At 45.9% G+C, this 26,351-nt stretch overlaps 1 protein-coding gene across 10 annotated transcripts in view; it reads left to right on the forward strand.

Moving 5' to 3' along the window:
• The window catches only part of LOC139531972 (voltage-dependent L-type calcium channel subunit beta-2-like), a 101,856-nt gene that overhangs the window by 72,578 nt on the left and 2,927 nt on the right, over positions 1-26,351 (forward strand). For 4 of the 10 annotated variants that reach the window (XM_071329023.1, XM_071329030.1, XM_071329032.1 and 1 more), the window contains 10 exons: positions 4,510-4,632; positions 4,792-4,928; positions 5,110-5,186; positions 5,704-5,843; positions 10,214-10,294; positions 10,941-10,999; positions 11,630-11,739; positions 14,228-14,382; positions 22,641-22,736; positions 23,546-23,728. In XM_071329023.1, coding sequence (XP_071185124.1) covers positions 4,510-4,632; positions 4,792-4,928; positions 5,110-5,186; positions 5,704-5,843; positions 10,214-10,294; positions 10,941-10,999; positions 11,630-11,739; positions 14,228-14,382; positions 22,641-22,736; positions 23,546-23,728 — 1,161 coding nt within the window. Of the gene's footprint in view, positions 1-4,509; positions 4,633-4,791; positions 4,929-5,109; positions 5,187-5,703; positions 5,844-6,112; positions 6,133-10,213; positions 10,295-10,940; positions 11,000-11,629; positions 11,740-14,227; positions 14,383-22,640; positions 22,737-23,545; positions 23,729-26,351 lie in introns of all 10 variants that reach the window. The other 6 variants (XM_071329025.1, XM_071329031.1, XM_071329027.1 and 3 more) reach the window with 3 other exon arrangements.

Here is a 26,351-nt window from a genome sequence, read left to right on the forward strand (position 1 = left end):
CAACCACATTTCTTTCTCTAGTTCACCCCTCACACTCTCTTTCTCTTATGTCAGCCGTTTCTCTATTCTATTCTCTCTCTCCTTTCTTTCTCTTCCCCTCCTCTTTCTCCCATTCCCCTCACTCTCTTCTCCAGCCCCTCACTCCCTTACCAGCCTTTCCTCCCTCTCCTATTCTATCCCTCTCTCTATCCCCATCTCTCATTCTCACCTCTCCCCCTTATGTCATGACCACCTTCCTCTGATGACCACTCAAGCCACGAACTTTCCCGACCCTATCATGAAGGATGTTGTTGTTGTTGTTTTACCTTTTAAAAAGCGCTTTGAGATTCTTTGTGTCATGAATAAAGCTATAAAAGGTGAATAAATTTGGAATTATAATTGTACTTATTTTCTTGCTGCGGTCAATACTGCATGCCTAATGAAGGCCTGCCTGTGCTACGTACAGATGAGGAGAGGAACAGTGTAATGGACAGAAGAGGAGAGATGAGGAGAGGAAGACGGGGATGGACAGAAGAGGAGAGATGAGGGGGGTGGACAAGAGAGGAGCGATGAGGAGAGGAAGAGGGGATGGACAGGAGAGGAGGGAAGGGGGGGTGGACAGGAAGGAAGAGGGGGATGGACAGGAGAGGAGCGATGAGGAGAGGAAGAGGGGGATGGACAGGAGAGGAGGGAAGGGGAGGGTAGACAGGAGAGGAGGAAAGGGGGGGTGGACAGGAGAGGAGGGAAGGGGGGAGGGTGGACAGGAGAGGAGGGAAGAGGAGAGGAAGAGGGGGATGGACAGGAGAGGAGGGAAGAGGGGGATGGACAGGAGAGGAGCGATGAGGAAGAGGGGGATGGAGAGGAGGGAAGGGGAGGGGTGGACAGGAGAGGAGAGAAGAGGGGGATGGACAGGAGAGGAGCGATGAGGAGAGGAAGAGGGGGAAGGGGAGGGGTGGACAGGAGAGGAGGGAAGAGGGGGATGGACAGGAGAGGAGCGATGAGGAGAGGAAGAGGGGGGTGGACAGGAGAGGAGGGAAGAGGGGGATGGACAGGATAGGAGGGAAGAGGGGGATGGACAGGAGAGGAGCGATGAGGAGAGGAAGAGGGGGATGGACAGGAGAGGAGGGAAGGGGGGGGTGGACAGGAGAGGAGGGAAGAGGGGGATGGACAGGAGAGGAGCGATGAGGAGAGGAAGAGGGGGATGGACAGGAGAGGAGGGAAGAGGGGGATGGACAGGAGAGGAGCGATGAGGAGAGGAAGAGGGGGATGGACAGGAGAGGAGAACAACACGGCGCCACAGTGTACAGCGCCTGTCACCTGGGATAATCCACGGTGGCATCTGAGGTCAGGAGAGTGTGTACACAGATGCACACTGGTGTGAAATAGCATTAACCACTGTGAAACAGCATTAATACTCCAGCATGGGCTACTGACGTCACAGACCATGTCATTGATCACTGAGAGACTGGAGAGAGAGAAGCAGTGGAGCATGAGAAAGGTAGTCCCAGTCCCCCCAGACCACACAGGCACATACTACCTGGCTGTGTTCTAAATTGGTACTCTATTTGTTTCATAGGACACTACTTTTCATCAGGGCCCATAGGGCTCTGGTCAAAAAGTAGTGCATTATGTAGGGGATAGGGTGCCATTTGGGACACTGCCTCTGACGGAACATAACACCTTAGCACGGCAGCCGTGTGGCTTTAAACAGACTCAACCAAGGACACAATGTCCTCTGTGTGTCATGTACTAGTGCTGTACACACTCAGGCGCAGTACATTTACTCCATTGACATTGACCAACACACATACACATACAACCATTCATTCCTTTCCTGGGATGTGCTGTACTCTCCTGCCAAGCTTATTTAGAGAGGATTATAAATTATGTGTATTTATCTTGTTTTCTTTAGAGGTTTATCATTGTCGCTTTGCACCGGGTTTCATATTTTTATAAAGCATTATCTGACATTGAAGGACATCAGGAATGAATGAGAATAAATGGCATCCTGTTTGCTCTTCGCCTGAGAATGGTACATTGCGTGGCCATCATTCTAATGGGGCTCATTAGATAGGTGAAGGCTGAAGGTGACTGGGAAGAATTACGCTCCCTACTCTAAGTGTTCTTTATGCCCCCTTTTCCTTGGAGGACGATTCTTACCTAACAGTTGTTGCCACATCTATGGGTTTGTATACTGTATAGGCTTAGTGCTTTACAAGGCCATTTGTATGGTTTCTCACTGGGAGCGGAAATGTGCCTGGGCAATAAACACCAGCAAATGTCTTTCCTTGAGGTCCCCATTATTAGCCAAATAATAAGCATTCTGTGCAAAACCCCCAATTTAGACCAGCCCACTGGGCTAAAGATGGACCGGCCCATCTGGCATTCACCCTAACTGCCGTATGGCCAGTCAATTTTTGCTTTAATGTTCGTTTGTCGTTTTTATAGCATTTTTCAAGGGTTTTCATTGGGTTTATGCTACATGGATATTTGATGTATTTTTTGCTAGTGGTAAGCTAAGCCAGCCATGTCGCATTCCAGCTTCCCTTTCTCTGTCATCTACAGGTAAACGTTTAGCAAAGGGCCAGGGGAGATTACTATGGGTTGTGTCACTGTGCATTTGGCTTGGCTCTCCATCGGCCACCAGCGACAGAGGAGCTTGTCACGCTCTCACAGGCAGAGGAAATGTAATCCGGATAGGGCCATGTCCATGTCACCAACTGCCGCTACCACAGACAAACTCAGCTCAGATTACTATCATGTCCAATAACATTTGATGTAATTCCCTTCTAAACGATTCTATCTTAAAAATGGATATTCTTACGGCCACAATCAGGTTACGATTTGGAGTCTGTGTATGTTTTTTCTCCTGTCTCTTTTCTCTAGTCAGTGACCTATTTTTTTTAAGTCTTTATTGTTTAAATCCCTTTTCACAGAAAATGTAATACCTTGCTACGGCGGGGGGGGGGGGTTGTACGACATGTTGCTCCCTCCTGTCTCGTCAAAAAATATTGTGGAATTTGCATTATCTTGCATTGAATCGATCTGTCTGTGTCATAAAGCGGTTATATCAGGCCCTAGGAGGGAATGCTGTTTATTACATTTGTTTTATTCAGATTGACTGGGTTTGTGTCCCAAACCACACCCTATTCCCTATATTGTAGCGCACTACTTTTGACCCTATGGGCCCCTGATCAAAATTAGTGCACTTGACAGGGAATAGGGTGTCTTCCCCTACTCTGTCTCCCTACTCTGTCTCCCTGCTTTAGGGTACATCAGTGGTTCCCAACCAGGGGTACTTGGCCTATCCACAAGGGGTACTTGGGAAGACTCTTGAGACCATAGGCCTACTGGCATCACAATCATCAAACCATCATCTGGCATCACCATCATTTGGCATCATCTAACTCAGTTTAGGAGGGAGTCCTGCTCTAGGATATGACAATGTCGCCCTGTCCTTTGTTTTGTGTTGAGTAACCCAAGTACGCCCAGAAGGCTAGGTCTACTGAGTAGCCTAGGACTACCATGTTGATGTTTGTACATTTTGAACCATTTATTTTAGAGAACCACAATGGAAATACTTTGTCAAACGTTGTGTCGTCGATTATTTTAAACGCATTATCCACGCGTGGTCGTATTGTAATTGAACTTGTCAAAGAGATCTATCTATATATCTATCTATATAAAAATATAAACTAGGATTAGTCTTGTAATGATTCGACGGTTTCTTAACTGAACTTTGTTTTTGTCATGTGTTTCCTTCTGACTAACAATGAGCACACTGCACCTGTGCAAATGGTTGGTGGATAGAATCTGTACAATGGCTGGATCAAATGTGTTCCATTTATAAAATCACGTATGACCTCTTTCCCTCTGGCACAGCCATCCACCCTGTGTGTCCCAAATGGCCCCCTATTTAGTGCACTTCTTTTGACCAGACTGTCCTATAACCCCGTAGGGCTCTGGTCAAAAGTAGTGCACTAATATAGGGAATAGGGTGTCATTTTGGGACGTAGCCAGTACATTAACAGGCTCATTCATAAAGATAGAAGTGAGTGTGGGTGAGTCACAGCCTGCCTGCCAGGCAGCATCTCTGACTACAGTTATTTTTTACACCTCACACAATGGGGGGAGAAAATAGCCCCGCAAATAGCACTACTCTCTTCTCAGCTGGAGACGGTAATAAAAATATCACGGAGAATTCGATTCAGGGAACGAATCCATGGAGCTCAGCTTTGTCTCCTGATAAAGACTTCTGTGAAGTCAAAACGGTGTATTTGGGTGTTGGAATAATGCACTTGGGAGCAGCCTATTCCACGTGTGGGACTCTCATTTCCTATCTCAGTATAATGTTTTAGTTAGCACTGGTATGCTCAAGTTCAGGATGTGCATATCACCCTTCTTTTCTTCATCCTCAGCTTTTACTGCCCAAGACAAAGGTTTCAGCCTACAAGAGAAACCTGGCATTATATCATGTCTTATCTTGTGTAGCCAAAACTTTGCATCTCTTCGTTTTCTTTCTTTTGGCAGACTAAACCGGTTGCGTTTGCTGTCCGCACAAATGTCAACTACTGCGCCACCAACGATGACGACGTCCCCGTGCCGGGCATGGCCATCTCCTTTGAGGCTAAAGACTTCCTCCACGTCAAAGAGGTCAGGGGTCACAGTACTATCAAATGGGGACGAGGCTGATGAGGTGGAGGAGAACGGGGGGAGAATGAGGAGGAGGAGGAAGATGATGTTGATAACAATGATGACGAGCAGAAGGAGAACACAGATGGTATTAACCAGTTCATGTCCGTCCCCCTGTAGAAATTTAATAACGACTGGTGGATAGGGCGCCTGGTGAAGGAAGGCTGTGAAATCGGTTTCATCCCCAGTCCTGTGAAGATTGAGAACACTCGGGTACAACACGAGCACAGAGCCAAACAGGGCAAGTTCCATTCCGGGTACGTACCATTCCCCGCCCCCCCCACCTTACTGCAATCACCATGGAAACTAACATGCACCTCACCCAATCATTATTCTTGCATTGAGCCGACCCTTGAGATAGCCGACACTGTCATCCCGCAACACCTCAGATATACTGATATGAATTATATAGCTGATATGAATTATTTCTCTTTGCAGTAAATCGGGAGCAAACTCCTCCACCAGTTTAGGTGAAGTGGTTCCTAACTCGCGGAAATCCACCCCCCCTTCCTCTGGTGAGTAGAGGGCCTTGCGGCAGGCGTTTGGAGAAAGGTTGCCACGTTTTTCACTAACACAAACAAACTCTTTACTGTAATACTTGGGAGTTATTATCTAACCTCCAGCAACCTCTAAGAGGGCTTGAAATGGAAGCGTGATAGAAATAAGAGACGAGGGTGAGTTTCATTAGGAAGATCATTATTTTGACCTTACTGCTGGCCTATCTTTTGTACACTTCAGGCATATTGTCCAATTGGTTGCTAAATCTACGCGATGTGGCCCTTTAGTGAAAATGTTAGAATGGTGTTTATGTCTTAGACACTGTGGCCTTAAATGTTTTCTTACCTTATGTGCTATTGTTTACTGTCATTGCTCACCCTAGTTTGTCTGTAAGTTGATTATGGTCTGTACAGTTTGTTTATGTGGTGGAATAACCTGTCTATCTATCCAGTGTTAGGTGTTCAATGTTACCCTTGTAGCCTCCTGTGTTTGCCTCTGTGTGATGGTGGCCTTGTGTTTTGTCCATGTGCGTAGCCGTTGACATAGATGCCACAGGCTTAGACCCCGAGGACAATGAGCTTCCAGTCCACCTCCGCTCCCCTAAAGCCAGTCAGCCAAACACTGTCATGTCACCCACCCTAGCCAAAGAGAAACGAATGCCCTTCTTTAAGAAGGTAAACGTGGCATCTACGCCGGTATTTACTCTCGATCTCTCTCTGTCGGTCCGTCCGTTCCGCACAGCTACCCACAACAACTGCCTCACTGTGGCTTCTTCTCAGCATCACCCTGTCCACCGTCTGTCCGTTCCCCCCCCGTTCTGTTTGTCCTCTGTGTCCCGCCCTAGTCCGTGTCTCTTCCCTCCCTCCGCTGGGCGTTCGAGCCATTAGCATGCATGTTGCCAGTTTCTTAACCCTCTCTCTCTCCTCTTCCGTCTGGGCCGTAGCTAAGCAGAAGCAGAAGTCGGTAAGTTATATTGCCGTGCGGCATGCACCAACCACCAGCAGGGCCTTGGGGGTCTGGGGGATGTGCATCGGTGATTTCTCTCTGCGGTGGTTGTGGTCGTTCCTGACACTCCCATCTAACTCACTGTCGTCGCTGTGGTCTCTCTGTGTGTGTGTGCGTGTGTGTACATGTGTGTGCATGCGTGATGCAGATTTAGTGGGAACTCAGTGTATTCAGCTATTAAACCAGAAGTGTATCTACAGTAGTGCTGTTGCGGTGATCGTATTAACGCCACACCGGCAGTCACGAGTCATGACCACAGTCAAATTCCACATGACCATTGAGTCACCATAATCTCCTGTTATTCACTCTGGACATGCTTTGGTAGTACCCAATTTGCTAGACCATCAGGTTCTAATGGTATTGAAACTCAGGGCTCTATTGTCCCTTCATCAGGTTCTAATGGCCTGGTACTCAGGGCTCTACTGTGCCTCTAACCACTCTGACATCAATGCAAATGCAATATAAAATCACATCAAACACACGTCATCAAAACAGTAGGACTCCAGTACTCTTAAAACTCACCTCACTGTGATGATCAATTTTGAAGAAAGAAGTTCAACAACGGGTTGAAACTGTGTAAAACACATATTTGAGTTTATGCATTGGCTTATAAGCCCGAGCCCGGGAAAAAAAAACTGAAAAAAAAAACTGAATTAAAATGATGATTGTGCCGTTATAGAATACATAGCCTACCGTATTATACACATGGCGGAAAAACATAAAACAAAACTAATTTAAGATGTCTTTGGTCTAGCCTCTACTCCAAAATGAAACAAATCGCCTTTGAGTGTGGACTGTATTATTATGCATACTGGATGGACTGGTTACCTTTATGCTACGCTCCAAAATGTCTATCCATGAGTCTGGGAGAGAACCTATTTGGTTCATTGGTTGTGCACCTGTCGGGGCAGCGAGAGCATGCTTCTTAAACAGTGGTTGATGCTTGGAGAGAAGTAAGTGTTCTATTTACTTCTCAGCTGCTCATATTAATCACATGCGCTGCTATAAAACCGAAGTAGCCTACAAAACGCACCAGTGGGAAAGCACGCGGCCTCCATTCGCTGTTCGAGTGCATACAGGTTCCATGTCTTTTTTCCCCTGCCTATTTGATAACGGGCCGTTCTAAATCGAAAGTAATTTGACCTATTAGCAAAAACGAGATTAAATTGAGAATAGTCTTGTCTGAATGGTGGAAATATGATCAGTTGATGAGAAAACGGCTGTGCAGCCTGAGGCAAGGAACAGAGCTCAAGTTTCTTTTTTTTTTGCGACTTTCTCAAATCATCAATAGCCAATTGTAACGATGTGCGCTGAGCGTCGGGAAGCAAGTTCAGGGAGTGAGTGTTTAAATAAATAAACACAGCGTAATACAAACTAAGAAACACGAACGACGCACAGACATGACACAGAAACAATAACGCCTGGGGAAGGAACCAAAGGGAGTGACATATATAGATAGGGCAGGTAATCAAGGAGGTGATGGAGTCCAGGTGAGTGTCATAATCCGTTGACGCGCGTAACGATGGTGACAGGTGTGCGCCATAACAAGCAGCCTGGTGACCTAGGGGCCGGAGAGGGAGCACACGTGACACCTATAATCACACCATGCCGCCCATGTACAGTACCAGTCAAAAGTTTGGACACACCTACTCATTCCAGGTTTTTTCTTTATTTATCTATTTACTACATTGTAGAATAATAGTGGCGACATCAAAACTATGAAATAACACATATGGAATCATGTAGTAACCAAAATGTGTTCAACAAATCAAAATATATTTTGGCTTGTATCAGAGGAGGCCTGGACATGCTAAATGTGTTAATTAATGGTAAATTACCTGTGACTGACATCTTTTGCATGACAATAACCTGCTGACAAAATGTCATGACCGCCACAGCCCTAATCTACAGTGACAGCTATTAGCATCCTTGTTGGTTTGGTTGTGAATCTTTATCACACAGCAACATGAATCAAGTGTGACCTCCATTAGAACAAATACAACAACTATTCTCACGTTAGTCTAATTATGAAACAACTTACAATAAAAACATTATTTTGTCAAGCACTGCCATATTAATACACAATTTCAGAGGAGTTATGGAAATCCCATAAGGGTTTTCTTGGCACATGATGGGGTGTGTGTGTGTCTTTGTGTGTGTGTGTCTGTGTGTGTGTAGGCCAACCTCATACACATAACCCACACACATACACACATTGCATACACAACAATAGTTCTCGGTCATTGTGTGCGCACTCCATGTCTTGACTTGATGCAAAGCTTAGCAAACAGAAAACTCCTCTCCGTTCACATTTCATGTCCTTTCTTCTTGTAACATTATATTTATTCCGTTTTTAGTTTTCTTTTTACAATAATCAGATAAAGAGGTACAGTCTCATCTCCTTTCTAAGACCATACAACTACAACAGCAATGGAAACAATAGCCACCATTTTCCATCATCCAGCAGCATGCATATTTTAGTAACAATAACCCTGTAGCCTAGGCCAGCGAAATATGGCCTAAAATATTTCAGTGTCCTGACCGGTAGTGCTCCAGACTTGGATGCTCTGGCGTGCATCTAGCAGCACTTTCCCCGCTCTGATGTAACGAGAGTTCCCCAGGGACAGCCAGTGACGGCAGCAGATGTTAGCAGTTGAAGAAAAATGAAAGAGAGGGAGACGGACCGAGAGAGACAGATACAGGAAAAGGGAGAGCTAGAGAGAGAGAGAAGGGGGGGGGGGGGGGGAGATGAAGACATAGAAAGAGAGAGCGAGAGAGTTGGAGGGGGAGAGAGCGACAGACAGGAAGACGTTGCAAGGAGAGGCTAAGACACAAAAACAGGGTGAGATGGAACAAAAACAGCAAGAGGGGTAGATACTGTAGTTAGCAGTAATATTGAGTTGTGAAAAAAGGTAGTAGAGGTGTGACAGACTCAGTGCTATCACCTCTCTCTCGCTCTCTCTCTCTCTCTCTCTTCATCCATCTGTCATAGCTGTCTCCAGTAGTGCTCAGATCACGCACTGTCGCTCCTGCGGAGGAGAAAGCGCTTTCATTTTCCCTGCGAAGCGATGGCGTGTCAGTCCTGTCTGTCTGCCGGTGCGTTCTTCAGACATACTGCACCGTCACACGGCTGGAACTGTGACAGCACACACAGATGTGGCATTAGAGGTCTACTGCCTCACTGTCACACACACACACACACACACACACACACACACACACACACACACACACACACACACACACACACACACACACACACACACACACACACACACACGCATCCCTCTGAAGCTGTTACTGAGATGCACTGAGCTCCCACTCTGTCGCTGTGTGACTGGGTTTCTCTGCTAGTTTGTTTCAGTTCTACCGTTTCCTACCGTTTTAGTTCTTTCATCCCTGTTCTGACTAACCAGTTCCTCTACTGACATTCCCTTTTGAGTAGATAACAATTATGAAATGAGAGATTCTGCTCAGTATACCTTGACCTCCACACAGATTTGAATTGTTGTTCTTATGTTAAGCTGCTTGTCAATTCATTACGGTGTCAGTGAATTTCAGTTCAGAGATGATCTTAGTATTTGCTCTGTCTAGAGTATCATTCAGTATAACGTCTTACCATTTTATATTTATTCAAGTTGAAAACAAAACACCCCTATTTCTATGGACCAGAAAACCATGATGGATGAAGGGATGTACCAGTCCCAGATTGCCCCTTTAACTGGCACCCTTTATGTGTGTTGAGTGCAAACTGGGGCTCACAGTTAGAACAACTCATTTCATAGTTTGCCAAGTTCCTTTCAGTTCTAATAAATGGTATAGTGTGTTTTGCTTTTTCCCCTGGACTTAGTGTGTAATGTTGAGTGTGCATGCGTCCAAAATGCCGCCATTATTTCCTATTTAGCGCACTACTTTTGACCAGGGCGCTGGTCAAAAGTAGTGCACTATGTAGGGGGGTAGGGTGCCATTTGGGCTGCGGCCTCTGTATACTAATTCCCCTGGATGTGAAGCTGATGGGTTGTTTTCTGTCGCCGGGCAGACGGAACACATCCCTCCATACGACGTTGTGCCTTCCATGCGACCTGTGGTCCTGGTTGGACCGTCACTGAAGGGCTATGAGGTAACAGCATTGTTATTATAAGGGATTGTTATAAGTTGTTATGCAGTTGTTATAAGGGGTTATCACTGACACTACCACCCTCACCACTAGTACATTCTATTTAGATCACTACTTGTTAAGTTTGCCAAATCCGGTAACTTTCCCTAAATTACCAGGTTTCCCAGAAACCCAGGGAATCTTCCAAATGGGATTTCTGGAAAACCTGGACATTTTGGGGAAATGACCTGAATTCTGCAACCCTACTACTGGTACTAGCACCACTACTACACTCACTAATACGTTCTGTTTACACTAATTCCACTATTACTACTTGTTCTCATTGTGGACACATGGACACACCAACAGAGCTGAGCTTTGTCTCTGTGGTTCATGGGAGGCAGACAGGGGAGGGTCCTCTGGATCCCGATGAGAACAGGACACACTAAGCTGAGGAGGAGCACAGTTGTTTACAAGGGAAAGGCTAAAGTGCTCTCAGTCAATTCTGAAACAACAGTCTGTGCTGTGGGGCTCCCTCTCTCACCAACAGAGAGCTTGCTTCAATTCACCAACCAACCCACCCATGCAAACACACACACACAGTCTGTTTTCGAAATGATGGTAGTTCCTTAAATGTTCACTATGTTCTTATTGTCCCTTTTGCTTGCAGGTGACAGATATGATGCAAAAAGCACTGTTTGACTTTTTGAAACACCGATTTGAAGGGAGGTACGTGCTCTTCTTCCTTCCCCCTCTCTTTATCCCTGTTCAGTCTGCTCTGCCTGAGTCCTATAGGCTGGTATTTAGTCGTCCCGGGAGGTTTTGCCGAAGGAGTATGTAACAAGTTTGTTTGGCCTGGAGATGTGTGCTAGCCGTTGCTTTAAATAGGCCTTCTCCATGTCCTTAATAGGCCATAGTGGGCCCTAGTGCAGCGCAGGGTTCTCCTCAGCTCCTCTCCGTGCACCAGTCCCTGCCTGGGCTTCCTGGCCAGTCTCCCATCCACAGTAAATAAATGATGTTACAAAACTCATACTGTACTCATACTGTAAACTGTTTTATATTCTTCTCGGAGTGCAAGCCTTTTGATCATTAGCAAGATGTTTTACATATGGTATTTGAGTATAAGCATACTCACACCATCTCTGTCCTCGTCTACTAAACCTTCCTTAGAAGTCACAACTCTCCCCTCGTCATATGGTGATTTGGTTGCTGTCCCCTTTTTCTTTTGAATACAGTGCTCTTTCCAAGTGTTCAATTTTTTATTGATATTGATCATGAATCAAGGCTATTTGATTCAGAAATCAGAGCACGCTCTATTCTCTCTCTGACCAGTTCTTTTTTCCTCTGCCTTCCTATCAGAATATCAATCACTCGTGTCACGGCAGACATCTCTCTTGCCAAACGCTCCGTCCTCAACAACCCTAGTAAACACGCCATCATCGAGCGCTCCAACACACGCTCCAACCTTGGTAAGTTCTGGAAGTATGAGACCTCTGTGTTCCTCTAGTGCCCTTTGTATTTCGAGAGACTAATTGCATAGAGAAAAGGGAAGGAGTAAAAGATTAAACAAAGTCTTCTGATGTGTCCCAAATGGCATCCTATACCTCATACAGCAGTGGTGGAAAAAGTACTCAATTCTCATACTTGAGTAAAAGTAAAGATACCTTAAAAGAAAATGACTCAAGTAAAGGTGAAAGTGACCCAGTTAAGATACACCTGAGTAAGTCTAAAAGTATTTGGTTTTAAATATACTTAAGTATCAAAAGTAAAAGTACGAATAATAAAAAAAAATCCTTATATTAAGCAAACCAGACGGAAAGCCAGGGTCACACTCCAACACTCAGATATAATTTCAAAATAAAAGCATTTGTGTTTAGTGAGCCCGCCAGATCAGAGGCAGTAGGGATGACCAGGGATGTTCTCTTGATAAGTGTGCGAATTGGACCATTTTCTGTCCTGCTAAGCATTCAAAATGTAACGAGTAATTTTGGGTGTCAGGGAAAATGTATGGAGTAAAAAGTACATCATTCTCTTTAGGAATGTAGTGAAGTAAAAGTTGTCAAAAATATAAATAGTAAAATACAGATACCCAAAAAAACTACTTAAGTACTTTTCACCACTGCTATACACTATACAATCTTAGAAAAAAAGGTGCTATCTATAACCTAAAAGGGTTCTTCGTCTGTCCCCATAGGAGAACCCTTTGAAGAACCGTTGTTGTTTCCAGGTAGGACCCTTTTGATTCCAAGTAGAAATGTTTTGTGTTCCATGTAGAACCCTTTTCCACTGAAGGTTCTACATGGAACCCAAAATTGTTCTACCTGGAACCAAAAAGGGTTCTCCTATGGGGACAGCTGAATAACCCTTTTGGAACCCTTTTTACTAAGAGTGTAGTTCATTACTTTTGACCAGGGGACATATGGCTCCAGTCAAAAGTAGTGCACTATATAGGGAATAGGGTGCCACTTGGAAGAAAGCCTTGGAGATGGTTATAATGCAGACCTACAGATGTTGGAAGGGGACGCTTGACCTGTCTGGGGATGTGATTAAAAAGGGTTGTGTTTGGAACAAAAGATAGGGAAAGAGAGGAGAATCCAGAAGCCTGCTGCCAGATAACAAGGTCAAGAACCCAGCTGATTTTAACGGGCTTGATTAACAAGCTGCGGTTTAGAATGAAACAGATTCCTCAGCTATGACCTCACGGGGGTGGCCGGAGAGCCAACGGAACTATGGAAGCCACCGTACTAATCTTTGTATTGGATCACTGACATGAGCAACGGTGCTCTATAACTTTACTCCTGGGCCATGTCCCAAATGGAACCCTATTCCCTATTTAGAGCACTACTTTTCTGACGTGCCGGTTGCTCTGGCAGCGATGTCCCGGGGTAAAGCCCTTTCTGTGGAGCCTCAGACGGAGCGTGGATGGAAGCTAGTAGCACCTCCCTCCGTCTACCCCCACGCCCCCACTCATTTGTAAAGATACTTTAAGACTGGGCTACACTTAAAGCACTGCACAGCTCTGTACAGCCTCTGTGCTCCACTTTTGATGACAAGCTCTTTAACTGGAAGCCAATGCAACTGTATAATTATTTAATCACCTCAGGGACACAAGTGTTGACAGTGCGCTGAACCCTAACTCTGTCTCGATGGCAATAGATATGAAGACTTTTCTGAAAACAACAATTGTTCCCAATGTTGCTGAAGGTATTTCAGGAATCTCTTACAAGCAGACCCGTTACTTGAGTTAAGCATTTATGTAATTGAGTTAGTGTGTCAAAAGTAATATTATACGGCCTATGTTGCATTCCAGTCACAGCTGATAGTTCCTGTTTGATTTCAGCCTAGATATCATCAAAACCCAGTGTTGTCAACAGGAAGCGTCTGATATGAAAAACATCGTCATAAAATGCATCCCAAATGGCACCCTATTATTCTCTTTATAGTGCACTGCTTTTGACCATGGCCCATAGAACTCTGGTCAAAAGTAGTGCACTATATATAGGGATAGAGAGCGATTTGGGATGCATCCATAATGTATTATAATCACCAGACACATCTGGACTCTCAGCTCAATTTCCGGCAACAAGTGTGTCTTAGTCATTGCAGCAGTGGATGTGCAAACACAAGTTTGTTTGAGCTTCTAATGAAATGTAATGAAGTGAAGTGTTGCTTGAGGGAGATTTCCTAGACTGTCTGTGAATTATGTTTATGACCTAACCACGTCTATCTGGGGGGAAAGTGCATTAGCTAATACATGTTCTCTCACTTTAAATGGGTTACTTCCATATTTCCACATGATCCTATAGCCATTCAGTTTTGATAATCTCTCCTTCTCTCGAAGCCGCATAACTGAAGGGCGGAATGAAAGCGGATTTATGGCTTGACTCTCGTTCTCTCTCCCTCACTCTCTCTCTCTGTCTCTCCAACCTTAATGCTGTCCCTCTCGTTCTCTCTTAGTAGCAGAAGTGCAAAGTGAGATAGAGCGTATCTTTGAGCTGGCCCGGACCTTGCAGCTGGTGGTTCTGGACGCAGACACCATCAACCACCCGGCCCAACTGGGAAAGACCTCCCTGGCCCCTATCATCGTCTACGTCAAAATCTCCTCTCCTAAGGTGAGGCCAAGCAAGGCAAATAAGTGGTAACTTACATCTAGTCTGGTTTCAGTCAGTCACCTTCGGTACACGGGAGGCTACTCGAAGAGAGAGGGCGGCCAGGTTCAGGGGTACCCCCCCGCCACTTGTGTCTGCCTCAGTCAAGCACTGGCTTCCTCTCTTCATAGACTTCTTAAGGATGGGTCCGGTTCTACGTAGACTTTCGACACTGGGCTAGCTAAATGAGCTTTGCATGGCGTGCTAGCATAAACTAGGCTAGCTATAATAGCTATTACTGCCTCACCACTGTGGTGTTGCTGGGCTAGCTAGCCTAGCTTATGCTAAAAAGCTTCCTTGCTAACGTTGGCTAGCGTGCTTAACTTCCGTGAGTGAAACTTACTAGCTTTCCCCCAGCGTTACAGCAACCCCATTCCTATTTTAAGTGCCTGGAGTTGGAGGGAGTGACGGAAATGGGGTTTAAGTGCACCTCCGATATAGAAGCAGCCCTCTGAGCACTTGGCTGGGGTAACTCCCGGAGCGTGGGGCCAGGCATGTGTCTGAGTGACCAGTGCGCCCCTCCGCAAAAACATTACTGTGACAACAGTGCCCCCACGTTTGGCAGACGGCGTACTACGTCAGCCATTGCCAGAGCCCCCTGTGCTTATATAGGGGCCAGGCTTCATGCAGGCTATGCAGTCTCACAGAAGCACAACGTATGTTGGAAGCTTGTCCATGCTTAATGCTGCCGCCTCTGTTACCCCGCGTTCCACTGTGTTCACAGTGTTCAAGGGGTATATCAATCTCCCCAGGGTGAGAGTGACAAGTTGGGTCAGTGTGCTCATGGCTGGTTCATTACTGGGATTCATTGATTCCTGCCTGTAGCTCACTAGTCACTATGAGGTGTCTAGTGATGCAGGTTATAGGCTCTATAGGCGATTTCAGAGCTACCTGTTCAATTTCCAGCTAGGTTACAAGGCGTTTTGTCGCTAGTGCCTATGACTGGTTGGTAGGGTAACCTCCATGATAACGTTTTGTTCCCTGGGTCTATGTTTTATGTGTGCGGTCCAGCGCTGGGTGCCAGCCGGTTACTGAAACGCATCTTACCGCCTGAACCCGGTGAGGCTCGTTGTGACAACAGTGCCTTCATGTGGCACTGCCAATCGGGGTACGTCACTGATTGCCAGAGCCCGTGTACCCAGAGTGGGCCGGGCTTTAGGCAAACCTTGACACATAAACACTGTTTTTTTCAGCCAAGTTCCACAGTTTTGATGGGTGGAACGTTGACAGGTATGTGAGTTCAATGAAAAGTATTCCTTCTCCATGTTCAGACGCACGGTTGTCAAGAGTGGTGGAAATGGAAGAAGAACCAATTTCAGATGGGACTTCACGGGAGTGTCGCTGTCTGCTCCGACCAATGGCATGCATGCGCATTGTCGCCCTGGATCATGCGTCTGTGACGTCAGGGTACAGGCTACAATTTGTTGTGCATCCCCCCACGCGTCTGCAGCATCATCACGTCGACTGTTCCCGAAGCCTCAGTACCATTTTTTAGGGAGGAAATATCCTCCCGTCTCCAGAAGCAGGCAATCTGAGTGGTTCCTATGTCGAAGATCCGGGACTTCTAGTACAGCCGGTATTCCTGGTTTACGAAAACGGACGGGACTTTGCGTCCTATTCTCGAACTACGTGCCCTCAGCAAGCACCTCAGTCTACAAACTCAAAATGCTCACGATCCGATCGCTATTACATTGATTGGCCGGTGGCAGAGTATGCACATATTTTCCAACCGCTAGGCTAATAACCGCTCCTCGGTCACAGGGAAAAAAACTGCCGCTCCAAATTCGTTCCATTTATTAACCAACACCCGTCTACTATTGTGACCACCCGGACATACAATTTGGTTTTGAAGTATTGAAACCAAACCATATGATTTGAATGAAAACTATGTTAATTAACAGAATGAAAAGTGACTGTAAGAAGCGTTCATCATTTGAAATAGGCTACATTAAATTACATTACATTAAAAGGCATATAAACACTCTCTAACTAGGTCAAGAACCAGACAGGTAGCCTGACTTAAATACAAATGAAACGAAAAATACCTTATTAGGCTTAGTCTACAGTGCCTTTGAATTAATTTTTACAAACACGAGTTTGACCAGAATCTGGCATCAGGCTCACGCGATGGTGCCTGGAGATCAGTCCAGCAGCGGATAATACCCTCTCCGTGCTTGCAGAGCCACTGGGACTCTTCAGGCCACTCGTGCCAGGCTGGGCAGGGATGCAGAGTTGTTTTTAAAAATGTGTATAGGTAGGCCTAAATGTTTTTAGGCAAAAAACGGAAAGCTCCTTGAAAAAGATAATATGTCATGCCTATTGGGCCAAAATCTATTCTAGCCTATTGTATAGATAATATAACTTTTAAGATGTCAGATTTTTTTGTTTATAAATACTTTGATGCAATAACACACTTAGCTAGCTACCCACCTCATTCCCTTCTGTTAGCATGTGCACATAGTAAATACACCATCATGCTTTTGGGATAGGTGTCTTTTCGGATTCCACAATAATTCTTTAGTTGTGAACAGTACGTCACCGCACTACCTCTCTTGGTCTTGGTCCTCCTCATCTTTGTCACTTTGATTTTGCACCTGTGTGTTTTATCATTTTCTTTATGAAAAGATTTAGCGAACTCCATGACAGTAGCTAAAGCAAGGTGCTATAGAAGCACACAAATAGCCTACAATGCATGCTGGGCCGGGCATGCACTGAGCTCGTGAAGTGAACGGTACTGGAGTGAAATTGGAGCGGGGGGGAGGCCGACGCTCCAGCCTTTGGGGAAACTTGCTCCACGCTCCAGTCAAATTGGGCACGCTCTGCTCACATACTCTGGCTGGTGGAGGCGGAGTCGAGGGGGAATTCAGTGTTATACACATCCATGCTACTGTCCCGTATTCAGTTCATAAGAAACCAGAAAAAGAGCTGTCTGACTCCATCTCAGCGCATTCCGTTTCTAGGTCTCAAGCTACTCACTCACGTATCACGCTTTACTATTAACACGGAGGGTGTCCAGGTTCCGGCTCTGCTTAGCCAAATTTCCTCTGTGTCCCACTGTTTTTGCCAGTGCCTATGCCTACAGGGGATGATCAAATCAAATCAAGTTTATTTTATATAGCCCTTCGTACATCAGCTAATATCTCGAAGTGCTGTACAGAAACCCAGCCTAAAACCCCAAACAGCAAGCAATGCAGGTGTAGAAGCACGGTGGCTAGGAAAAACTCCCTAGAAAGGCCAAAACCTAGGAGGAAACCTAGAGAGGAACCAGGCTATGAGGGGTGGCCAGTCCTCTTCTGGCTGTGCCGGGTGGAGATTATAACAGAACATGGCCAAGATGTTCAAAATGTTCATAAGTGACAAGCATGGTCAAATAATAATCAGGAATAAATGTCAGTTGGCTTTTCATAGCCGATCATTAAGAGTTGAAAACAGCAGGTCTGGGACAGGTAGGGGTTCCATAACCGCAGGCAGAACAGTTGAAACTGGAATAGCAGCAAGGCCAGGTGGACTGGGGACAGCAAGGAGTCATCATGCCCGGTAGTCCTGACGTATGGTCCTAGGGCTCAGGTCCTCCGAGAGAGAGAAAGAAAGAGAAGGAGAGAATTAGAGAGAGCCAAGATTTTCAAAATGTTCATAAATGACAAGCATGGTCAAATAATAATCAGGAATAAATGTCAGTTGGTTTTTCATAGCCGATCATTAAGAGTTGAAAGCAGCAGGTCTGGGACAGGTAGGGGTTCCATAACCGCAGGCAGAACAGTTGAAACTGGAACAGCAGCAAGGCCAGGTGGACTGGGGACAGCAAGGAGCCATCATGCCCGGTAGTCCTGACGTATGGTCCTAGGGCTCAGGTTCTCCGAGAGAGAGAAAGAAAGAGAGAAGGAGAGAATTAGAGAGAGCATACTTAAATTCACACAGGACACTGGATAAGACAGGAGAAGTACTCCAGATATAACCAACTGACCCTAGCCCCCCGACACATAAACTACTGCAGCATAAATACTGGAGGCTGAGACAGGGGGGGTCAGGAGATACTGTGGCCCCATCCGATGATACCCCCGGACAGGGCCAAACAGGAAGGATATAACCCCACCCACTTTGCCAAAGCACAGCCCCCGCACCACTAGAGGGATATCTTGGCATATGGGATATGATGGCTTCTGTGATGGAAGTCGTTCCAGTGTGGTTATGGTTGGGTCCCGCCACCTTTCAGTATTGAGTGCTAGCTACTCACCTGGATGCATTGCTCAGCCTAAGCCGGTCGCTTCGGGTATCCATGTCAGGCCTACGGGCCATGGCCCAGTGGTGGGACCCTCTGCTGTTGTCAGGGGGCTCCCATGGGCCGAGTTGTATCCATGAAGGTGATCGCGACAGACACATCCCCTGAGGTTGCGGTGCGCTGTACGAAGGCAACTCGATTCGGGGGTTATGGATACTGGTGAAGTATCTGACTCTCAGGCGCTTTCCCCTGTTTTTGTCGGGCCGGGTTGTGCTGGTCAGAACCGACAATGTCCCTGGTTGCTTCAACTCGGGTGCAGATCTTTTATCCAGGTGAGACCTCCTCTCTCAGGAGTAGAGGCTGTCCCAGGTAAGGAAAATTTTTGGCAGGGCCGATGTCGATTTTTAGGCATTGTGAGAAAACGCGCAGTGACTTCTATTTTTCTCCATGAGGTACCCAGTGTCCCATTGGGAACGGACGCTCTGGCTCACCAGTGGCCTCGGACTCTCTTTTACGTATTTCCGCCAGAGGTTCTTATCCATCCCACGGTGAAGTGGGTGCGCCGGTACGGCTTACCTTTGATTCTTGTGGCTCCCCAGGCAGCCTTCTTTCGCAGAGATCATTAACCTTTTAGGCGGGGACCCGTGGAAACACCCGTTAGGCAGGCACCTGTTGTCCCAGGTGCACAGGCAGGTATGGTAAGCGATCCTATGGGCCTGACCCCTAAGAGGCCAATCTGATGGCTAGAGGTTTACCTCTGAATGTTATTGCTACCATTGAGTCTGCAAGGGCGCCCTCCATGAGAGGACTGTATGCGTATAAGTGGCAAGCATTTGAGCTCTGGTGCCAAGATAAAGGACTTTTCAGTGCTCTGTAAGGGACATCCTTATGTTTCTTCGGGTGCTTTTCAAGCATTCTCCACTTTAAAAGGGTACATGGCCTCTGGAGTCAGTGGATCTGAAGATACTCTCCTACAAAACCTCCCTGCTCATGGCTTTGGCCTAGGCTAAAAGTGCTGGGGACCTCTGTACACCCTTGCTGTACTCAGTTGGCCCCGGGCGTCCAAAAGCGGCCTTCGCCCCAAAAGTCATGGCTATGTCCTACAGATCCTATTTACCTTTTCGCCTCCTGCTATTGCAGGAGGAAGAGCAACAAAGGTTACATGCCCTGTGCCTGGTGTGAGTTTTACGCACGTAAATTAAATGGACCCGGGATATCCGGTCATGTGACCAACTTTTTGTCTGTTTTGCTAATCCAGCTCGCGGGAGGGCACTCTCTAAGCAGCGTCTCTGCCACTGTATTGTGGAGGCTATTGCCCTGGCATATAGCAGCAAGGGGCAAGGATTACCTACCGGTGTACGTGCCCAGTCCACCAGGGGTCTGGCAGCATCTTGGGCGTTGTTTAAAAGATTGACCATAGGAAATATTTGTGCTGCTGAGAGTTGGGCATCACCACATACTTTTGTGAGGTTTTATAGCTTGGATGTGACTGCTCCCAGAATAGAACACAGCGTGCTTACGCTTGGGACAGGGGAAAGTCATTAGACAGGGTGCCGTGTGCGCAATGCCCAGACTGCCGCATCTGGCGGGGTCAGGTTGGGGTGGTCTGCCATGGGCCGTTTCATTTAGTATCCGTTGGGTCGTGATTATATTTCGCAATAGTTTGTTGCACCAAAGATGACTGACTGAAAGGGAACGTAACGCTATGACTATAACTACTGTTCCCTGAAGGAGGAAAACGAGGTACGACACCTGTTTGGCCCCGCACCACACGTTCCTGGCTTCGGTGAAGAGCGGTATTAAATTGAAGGAATGAATCCGACCCTCACGCTTATCACCTGTGGAAGGCGGGGCTTCCAGCGAGGCTTGGATTTCATTGGCCTTGTCAGGCGTGATTGTAGATCCTTCATCCAAAGTTGCGAGTGTGCTACTCCCCATACATAGTATGTTGTACTTTGTTTCACTCCTTCAGGGAAAAGTAGTTATAGTCATAACGTTACGTTCATTCACAATACACAATTTCCATTCCACAAATACATGTGGTAGTTTTACATGACATGTCAAATCATGACATGTCAAATTTGCAATGCAAATAGTCTGGGAGTGTTATGGCTTGGGGGTAGAATCTGTTTAGAAGACAATTTTTTGGGCCTTCTTCTGACACCGCCTGGTATAGAGGTCCTGGATGGCAGGAAGCTTGGCCCCGGTGATGTACTAGGCCGTACACACCCCCCTCTGTATTGCCTTGCAGTCGGAGGCCGAGTGGTTGCCATACCAGGCAGTGATGCAACCCATCAGGATGCTCTCGATGGTGCAGCTGTAAAACCTTTTGAGGATCTGAGGACCCATGCCAAATGTTTTCAGTCTCCTGAGGGGGAATAGGTTTTGTCGTGACCTCTTCACGACTGTCTTGGTGTGCTTGGACCATGTTAGTTTGTTGGTGATGTGGACACCAAGGAACTTGAAGCTCTCAACCTGCTCCACTATAGCCCTGTCGATGAGAATGGGGAGGTGCTCGGACCTCCTTTTCCTATAGTCCACAATTGTCTCCTTTTTCTTGATCACGTTGAGGGAGAGGTTGTTGTCCTGGCACCACACGGTCAGGTCTCTGACCTCCTCCCTATAGTCTGTCTCATCATTGTCGGTGATCAGGCCTACCACTGTTGTGTCATCATACTGAATCTCAGGGTACTAGCAGTTAGCCCCAGTGTATTACATGGTTATTATTCCAATACTAACCTTTATTTTCTAGTCATGTATTCAGCCAACCTTCCATCTCACACACAGTAATAATATACAGAACTTTATTATTATTTAAAAAATGGACTACGTCGTTCAAACAAGATACTAAGTAGTTCAAACAAGATCATTCCAAGTGATTTTTATTTTTGTTACCTTGGGCTTCAGGGCTTCCATAAATAATATGTGTAAGTGTGTAAAGGTAGATGCAGGGCAGGTAGAGACTGATCCCCTCCAGACAGTATGAAAGAAGTGAGTGACAGATTGATGAAGTAAACAGAGCCGAAGTGAAAGTCTCGTCCTGAGACTCCGTAAGAAGTAGTGAAGTAGTCTCCTACTGGTTTATGGATGTCTATGGATGTCCCTGGTGCATTGGGGAGCCAATGGTGTATGGATGTGTCTTGTCACTGCTCATATCGCCTTTTTCTTACTGAATGGCGTCCTGCTCCAGTTTTTAAACATGACCTTTTTTTAAAGCTCCGTCTACTCAGCTCGTCTAAATGGGAGAGAGTCAGGTGTGTGAGGCGACTGATTCATCACGCTGACCTTCAGCTGTCTGCAAATAACACAATAAAAACCCTGCCATTTCGGTAACATAAAAAGGGAACGAAGGCGTAGCTGAAGATGTGTGAAATACGGCCGCTAAATCAAAGTTTTGTCAGTCTGAATCACATCTCGATGGGATAAACCGTCTGACACCTCTCGTCTCCTCTTTTCATCAACTACTGCTGCTGTGAATCAGTAGAATGTTGGATTGAAGTTTCCACGTTGCTGCTACATTGGGGTTGACTTACGTTACAGTGCTGACGATGCTGTGATGTGATGGAGTTGACTTTGTTAGGGTGCTGACGATGCTTTCACGTGATGGAGTTGACTCTGTTACGGTGTTGACGATGCTTTCATGGGATGGAGTTGACATCGTTACGGTGTCTACACGCTTTCATGTGATGGAGTTGACTTTGTTACGGTGTTGACGATGCTTTCATGGGACGGAGTTGACATCGTTACGGTGTCTACACGCTTTCATGTGATGGAGTTGACTTTGTTACGGTGTTGACGATGCTTTCATGGGACGGAGTTGACATCGTTACGGTGTCTACACGCTTTCATGTGATGGAGTTGACTCTGTTACGGTGTTGACGATGCTTTCGTGGGACGGAGTTGACATCGTTACGGTGTCTACACGCTTTTCATGTGATGGAGTGGAATTTGCTATGGTGCTGACGGTGTCATGACTCTCATGCCTCGCTCATATTTCCCACAGGTTCTGCAGAGGCTCATCAAGTCCAGAGGGAAGTCCCAGGCCAAGCACCTCAACGTCCAGATGGTCGCTGCAGACAAACTGGCCCAGTGCCCTCCCGTGAGTATAGCCACACCACTGGCCAGAGGCCTCTGCTACCTGGATCACACCCACCACACGCCACAGCTATTACAATCTGGACGTTTCAAGATACTGTTTCTTTGTTGCCTATTGAAGGGTCTCTGTGCATCAAGCCTCTATTGATACTATAAAGGAGACTATCAAGGGCTGAGAAGAGAAGAACTTGAGAAGACACGCACTCAAGTTACTTGAAGTCTTGTGTAAATCGTGCACTGATGTTGATTTGCGTGGAGGTTTTTGAGTTGTGTGCGTATATGTCCCGTCAGGATTTTGCCGTTATATTAATAATACTGTTGTGGAATGCTTCAGAAAGCCTCATATCTCCTGCCAAATCTATTTCAGTCCTTCTGTGATCTTCTCTGATTTTCTTTTAGAATATGATCCCAAACATCACAGGCTTGTGAAAAAACCCACCCTAATTTAATTCTAATAGCATCGCATCCCTGGTGGTATTTAGCTTTTAAGAGTCTCCCTGATCTGACTATTCTTGCCAAATGAATATTTAATGCTATTAAATTGGTTATTTTGTCTCTGACACAGTTTTTACTCTAACTTTCTTAATCCAAGAATCATGTCAGTTTCTTGTAAAAAAAAAACAAGGTGCAAAGTCATTTGGAATCTATAAAATAAAGTATCTAAGAAAAAATAGATCCTCTCTTATAAAGTTGATATCTATCCTAGTATCGTTGACCCATACTAAGCTCATACCTGTACTGTTTTGGGCCCAAAAAAAACACTAACAATACTGTTTTCCCCTCTGTTTATCTCTCTCCATCTCCCTCACTCAGGAGATGTTTGACATCATCCTGGATGAAAACCAACTGGAGGATGCGTGTGAGCACATGGCTGATTACCTGGAGGCCTACTGGAAGAGCACCCACCCCGCCAGCTGCAACCCCCCCAATCCGCTGCTGGCCAAGGTGGCCACGGCCGCCCTGCCCTCCAGCCCCGCTCCTGTCTCCAGCATGCAGGTACAGTTGCTAACCAGGCTCCGGGCCATCGTGGGCGGCCTGCTCCGGAGCCCAGACAAGGAGGAGGACAGGGAGAGCAGGGAGGGCAGGGAGACAAGTAGCTCACTGGCCATGAGCAGTCTGTACTGCCACAGAGTCAGCGCCATGGCACACTGACCACGACAGGGAAGAGCAGGACAGAGAGAGAGAGATGCAGGACAGAGAGATACAGAGATACAGTGAGAAGGAAAATGAAAGAGAGAGGGAGATGGGGGGGGGGGCTGAGGATGCAATGAGATGTAGAGAAACTAATAGGAAGAGGCACCGAGAGACAAGGGGTGGCATGACTAGTGGTGGGCCTGCTAACCATGACTGAACAAGATCATTAAGCCTTGAAATTACACCGACAAATCTGAAGCTTGTGTTTAGAATTGGTTTAACACGGGTGGTTGCTATCCTTTGAAAAAATGAATTCTTACAGGCAGGGGAATTTTGCATGACGCACTTTTGTCAGTTTGAGAATAATTATCTATTTGAAGTGTCTGTATTTAACGGCAGCAAACAATTAGTTTGGGCCATTTGACTGATGCAGATCAGTTTCATGTGAATTTCAAATGTCCACGTCTTTTCTCCATCCCCATGCCTTGCTCCCCATTGGGAAATGGGGAGACTGAAACTCCTGACAATGAAAGTCCTTTTTTAAACTCCTGAAAATGATTCTGATGAGTGAGGTTAACATGCCTGTGATTGTGGTGAGTGAGAGGTACTCAGTCAAAAGAGCGGTGTGGACTTCAGGTTTAGTTTCCCATGGGGATTCAGCCGTGGTCCTGCAGACTTCGATGTGCATCCCAAATGGCACCCTATTCCCTATGTAGTGCACTACTTTTGACCAGGGTTCATAGGGCTCTGGTCAAAAGTATGTAGGGAATAGGGCGCCATTTGTAAATCAATCAAGTTCAAACTAATATGATGACTTTTTGTGAAACTTTTAGTATTCTCCAGGACCACAGTCAACCTTCAAGGGTTGATCCTTTCATTTCAATCTTTGAGTGTGCAGTGCAGTGCATATGTGTGTACTTGTACAAGTGTGAGTTTGAACTTCGTGCATGTGGGTTTGCGTGTGTGTTTGATTTGACATACTGTATGGATGTGGTTGGAGTGTGTGTTTGATTTGACATACTGTATGGATGTGGTTGGAGTGTGTGTTTGATTTGACATACTGTATGGATGTGCTTGGAGTGTGTGTTTGATTTGACATACTGTATGGATGTGGTTGGAGTGTGTGTTTGATTTGACATACTGTATGAATGTGCTTGGAGTGTGTGTTTGATTTGACATACTGTATGGATGTGGTTGGAGTGTGTGTTTGATTTGACATACTGTATGAATGTGGTTGGAGTGTGTGTTTGATTTGACATACTGTATGGATGTGGTTGGAGTGTGTGTTTGATTTGACATACTGTATGGATGTGGTTGGAGTGTGTGTTTGATTTGACATACTATATGGATGTGGTTGGAGTGTGTGTTTGATTTGACATACTGTATGGATGTGCTTGGAGTGTGTGTTTGATTTGACATACTGTATGGATGTGCTTGGAGTGTGTGTTTGATTTGACATACTGTATGGATGTGGTTGGAGTGTGTGTTTGATTTGACATACTGTATGGATGTGGTTGGAGTGTGTGTTTGATTTGACATACTGTATGGATGTGGTTGGAGTGTGTGTTTGATTTGACATACTGTATGAATGTGGTTGGAGTGTGTGTTTGATTTGACATACTGTATGGATGTGCTTGGAGTGTGTGTTTGATTTGACATACTGTATGGATGTGCTTGGAGTGTGTGTTTGATTTGACATACTGTATGGATGTGCTTGGAGTGTGTGTCTGATTTGACATACTGTATGGATGTGCTTGGAGTGTGTGTTTGATTTGACATACTGTATGGATGTGGTTGGAGTGTGTGTTTGATTTGACATACTGTATGGATGTGCTTGGAGTGTGTGTTTGATTTGACATACTGTATGGATGTGGTTGGAGTGTGTGTTTGATTTGACATACTGTATGGATGTGGTTGGAGTGTGTGTTTGATTTGACATACTGTATGGATGTGCTTGGAGTGTGTGTTTGATTTGACATACTGTATGGATGTGCTTGGAGTGTGTGTTTGATTTGACATACTGTATGGATGTGCTTGGAGTGTGTGTTTGATTTGACATACTGTATGGATGTGGTTGGAGTGTGTGTTTGATTTGACATACTGTATGGATGTGCTTGGAGTGTGTGTTTGATTTGACATACTGTATGGATGTGGTTGGAGTGTGTGTTTGATTTGACATACTGTATGAATGTGGTTGGAGTGTGTGTTTGATTTGACATACTGTATGGATGTGCTTGGAGTGTGTGTTTGATTTGACATACTGTATGGATGTGCTTGGAGTGTGTGTTTGATTTGACATACTGTATGGATGTGCTTGGAGTGTGTGTCTGATTTGACATACTGTATGGATGTGCTTGGAGTGTGTGTTTGATTTGACATACTGTATGGATGTGGTTGGAGTGTGTGTTTGATTTGACATACTGTATGGATGTGCTTGGAGTGTGTGTTTGATTTGACATACTGTATGGATGTGGTTGGAGTGTGT

Source organism: Salvelinus alpinus, chromosome 10 (genome assembly GCF_045679555.1).
Source record: "Salvelinus alpinus chromosome 10, SLU_Salpinus.1, whole genome shotgun sequence".
NCBI lineage: Eukaryota > Metazoa > Chordata > Actinopteri > Salmoniformes > Salmonidae > Salvelinus > Salvelinus alpinus.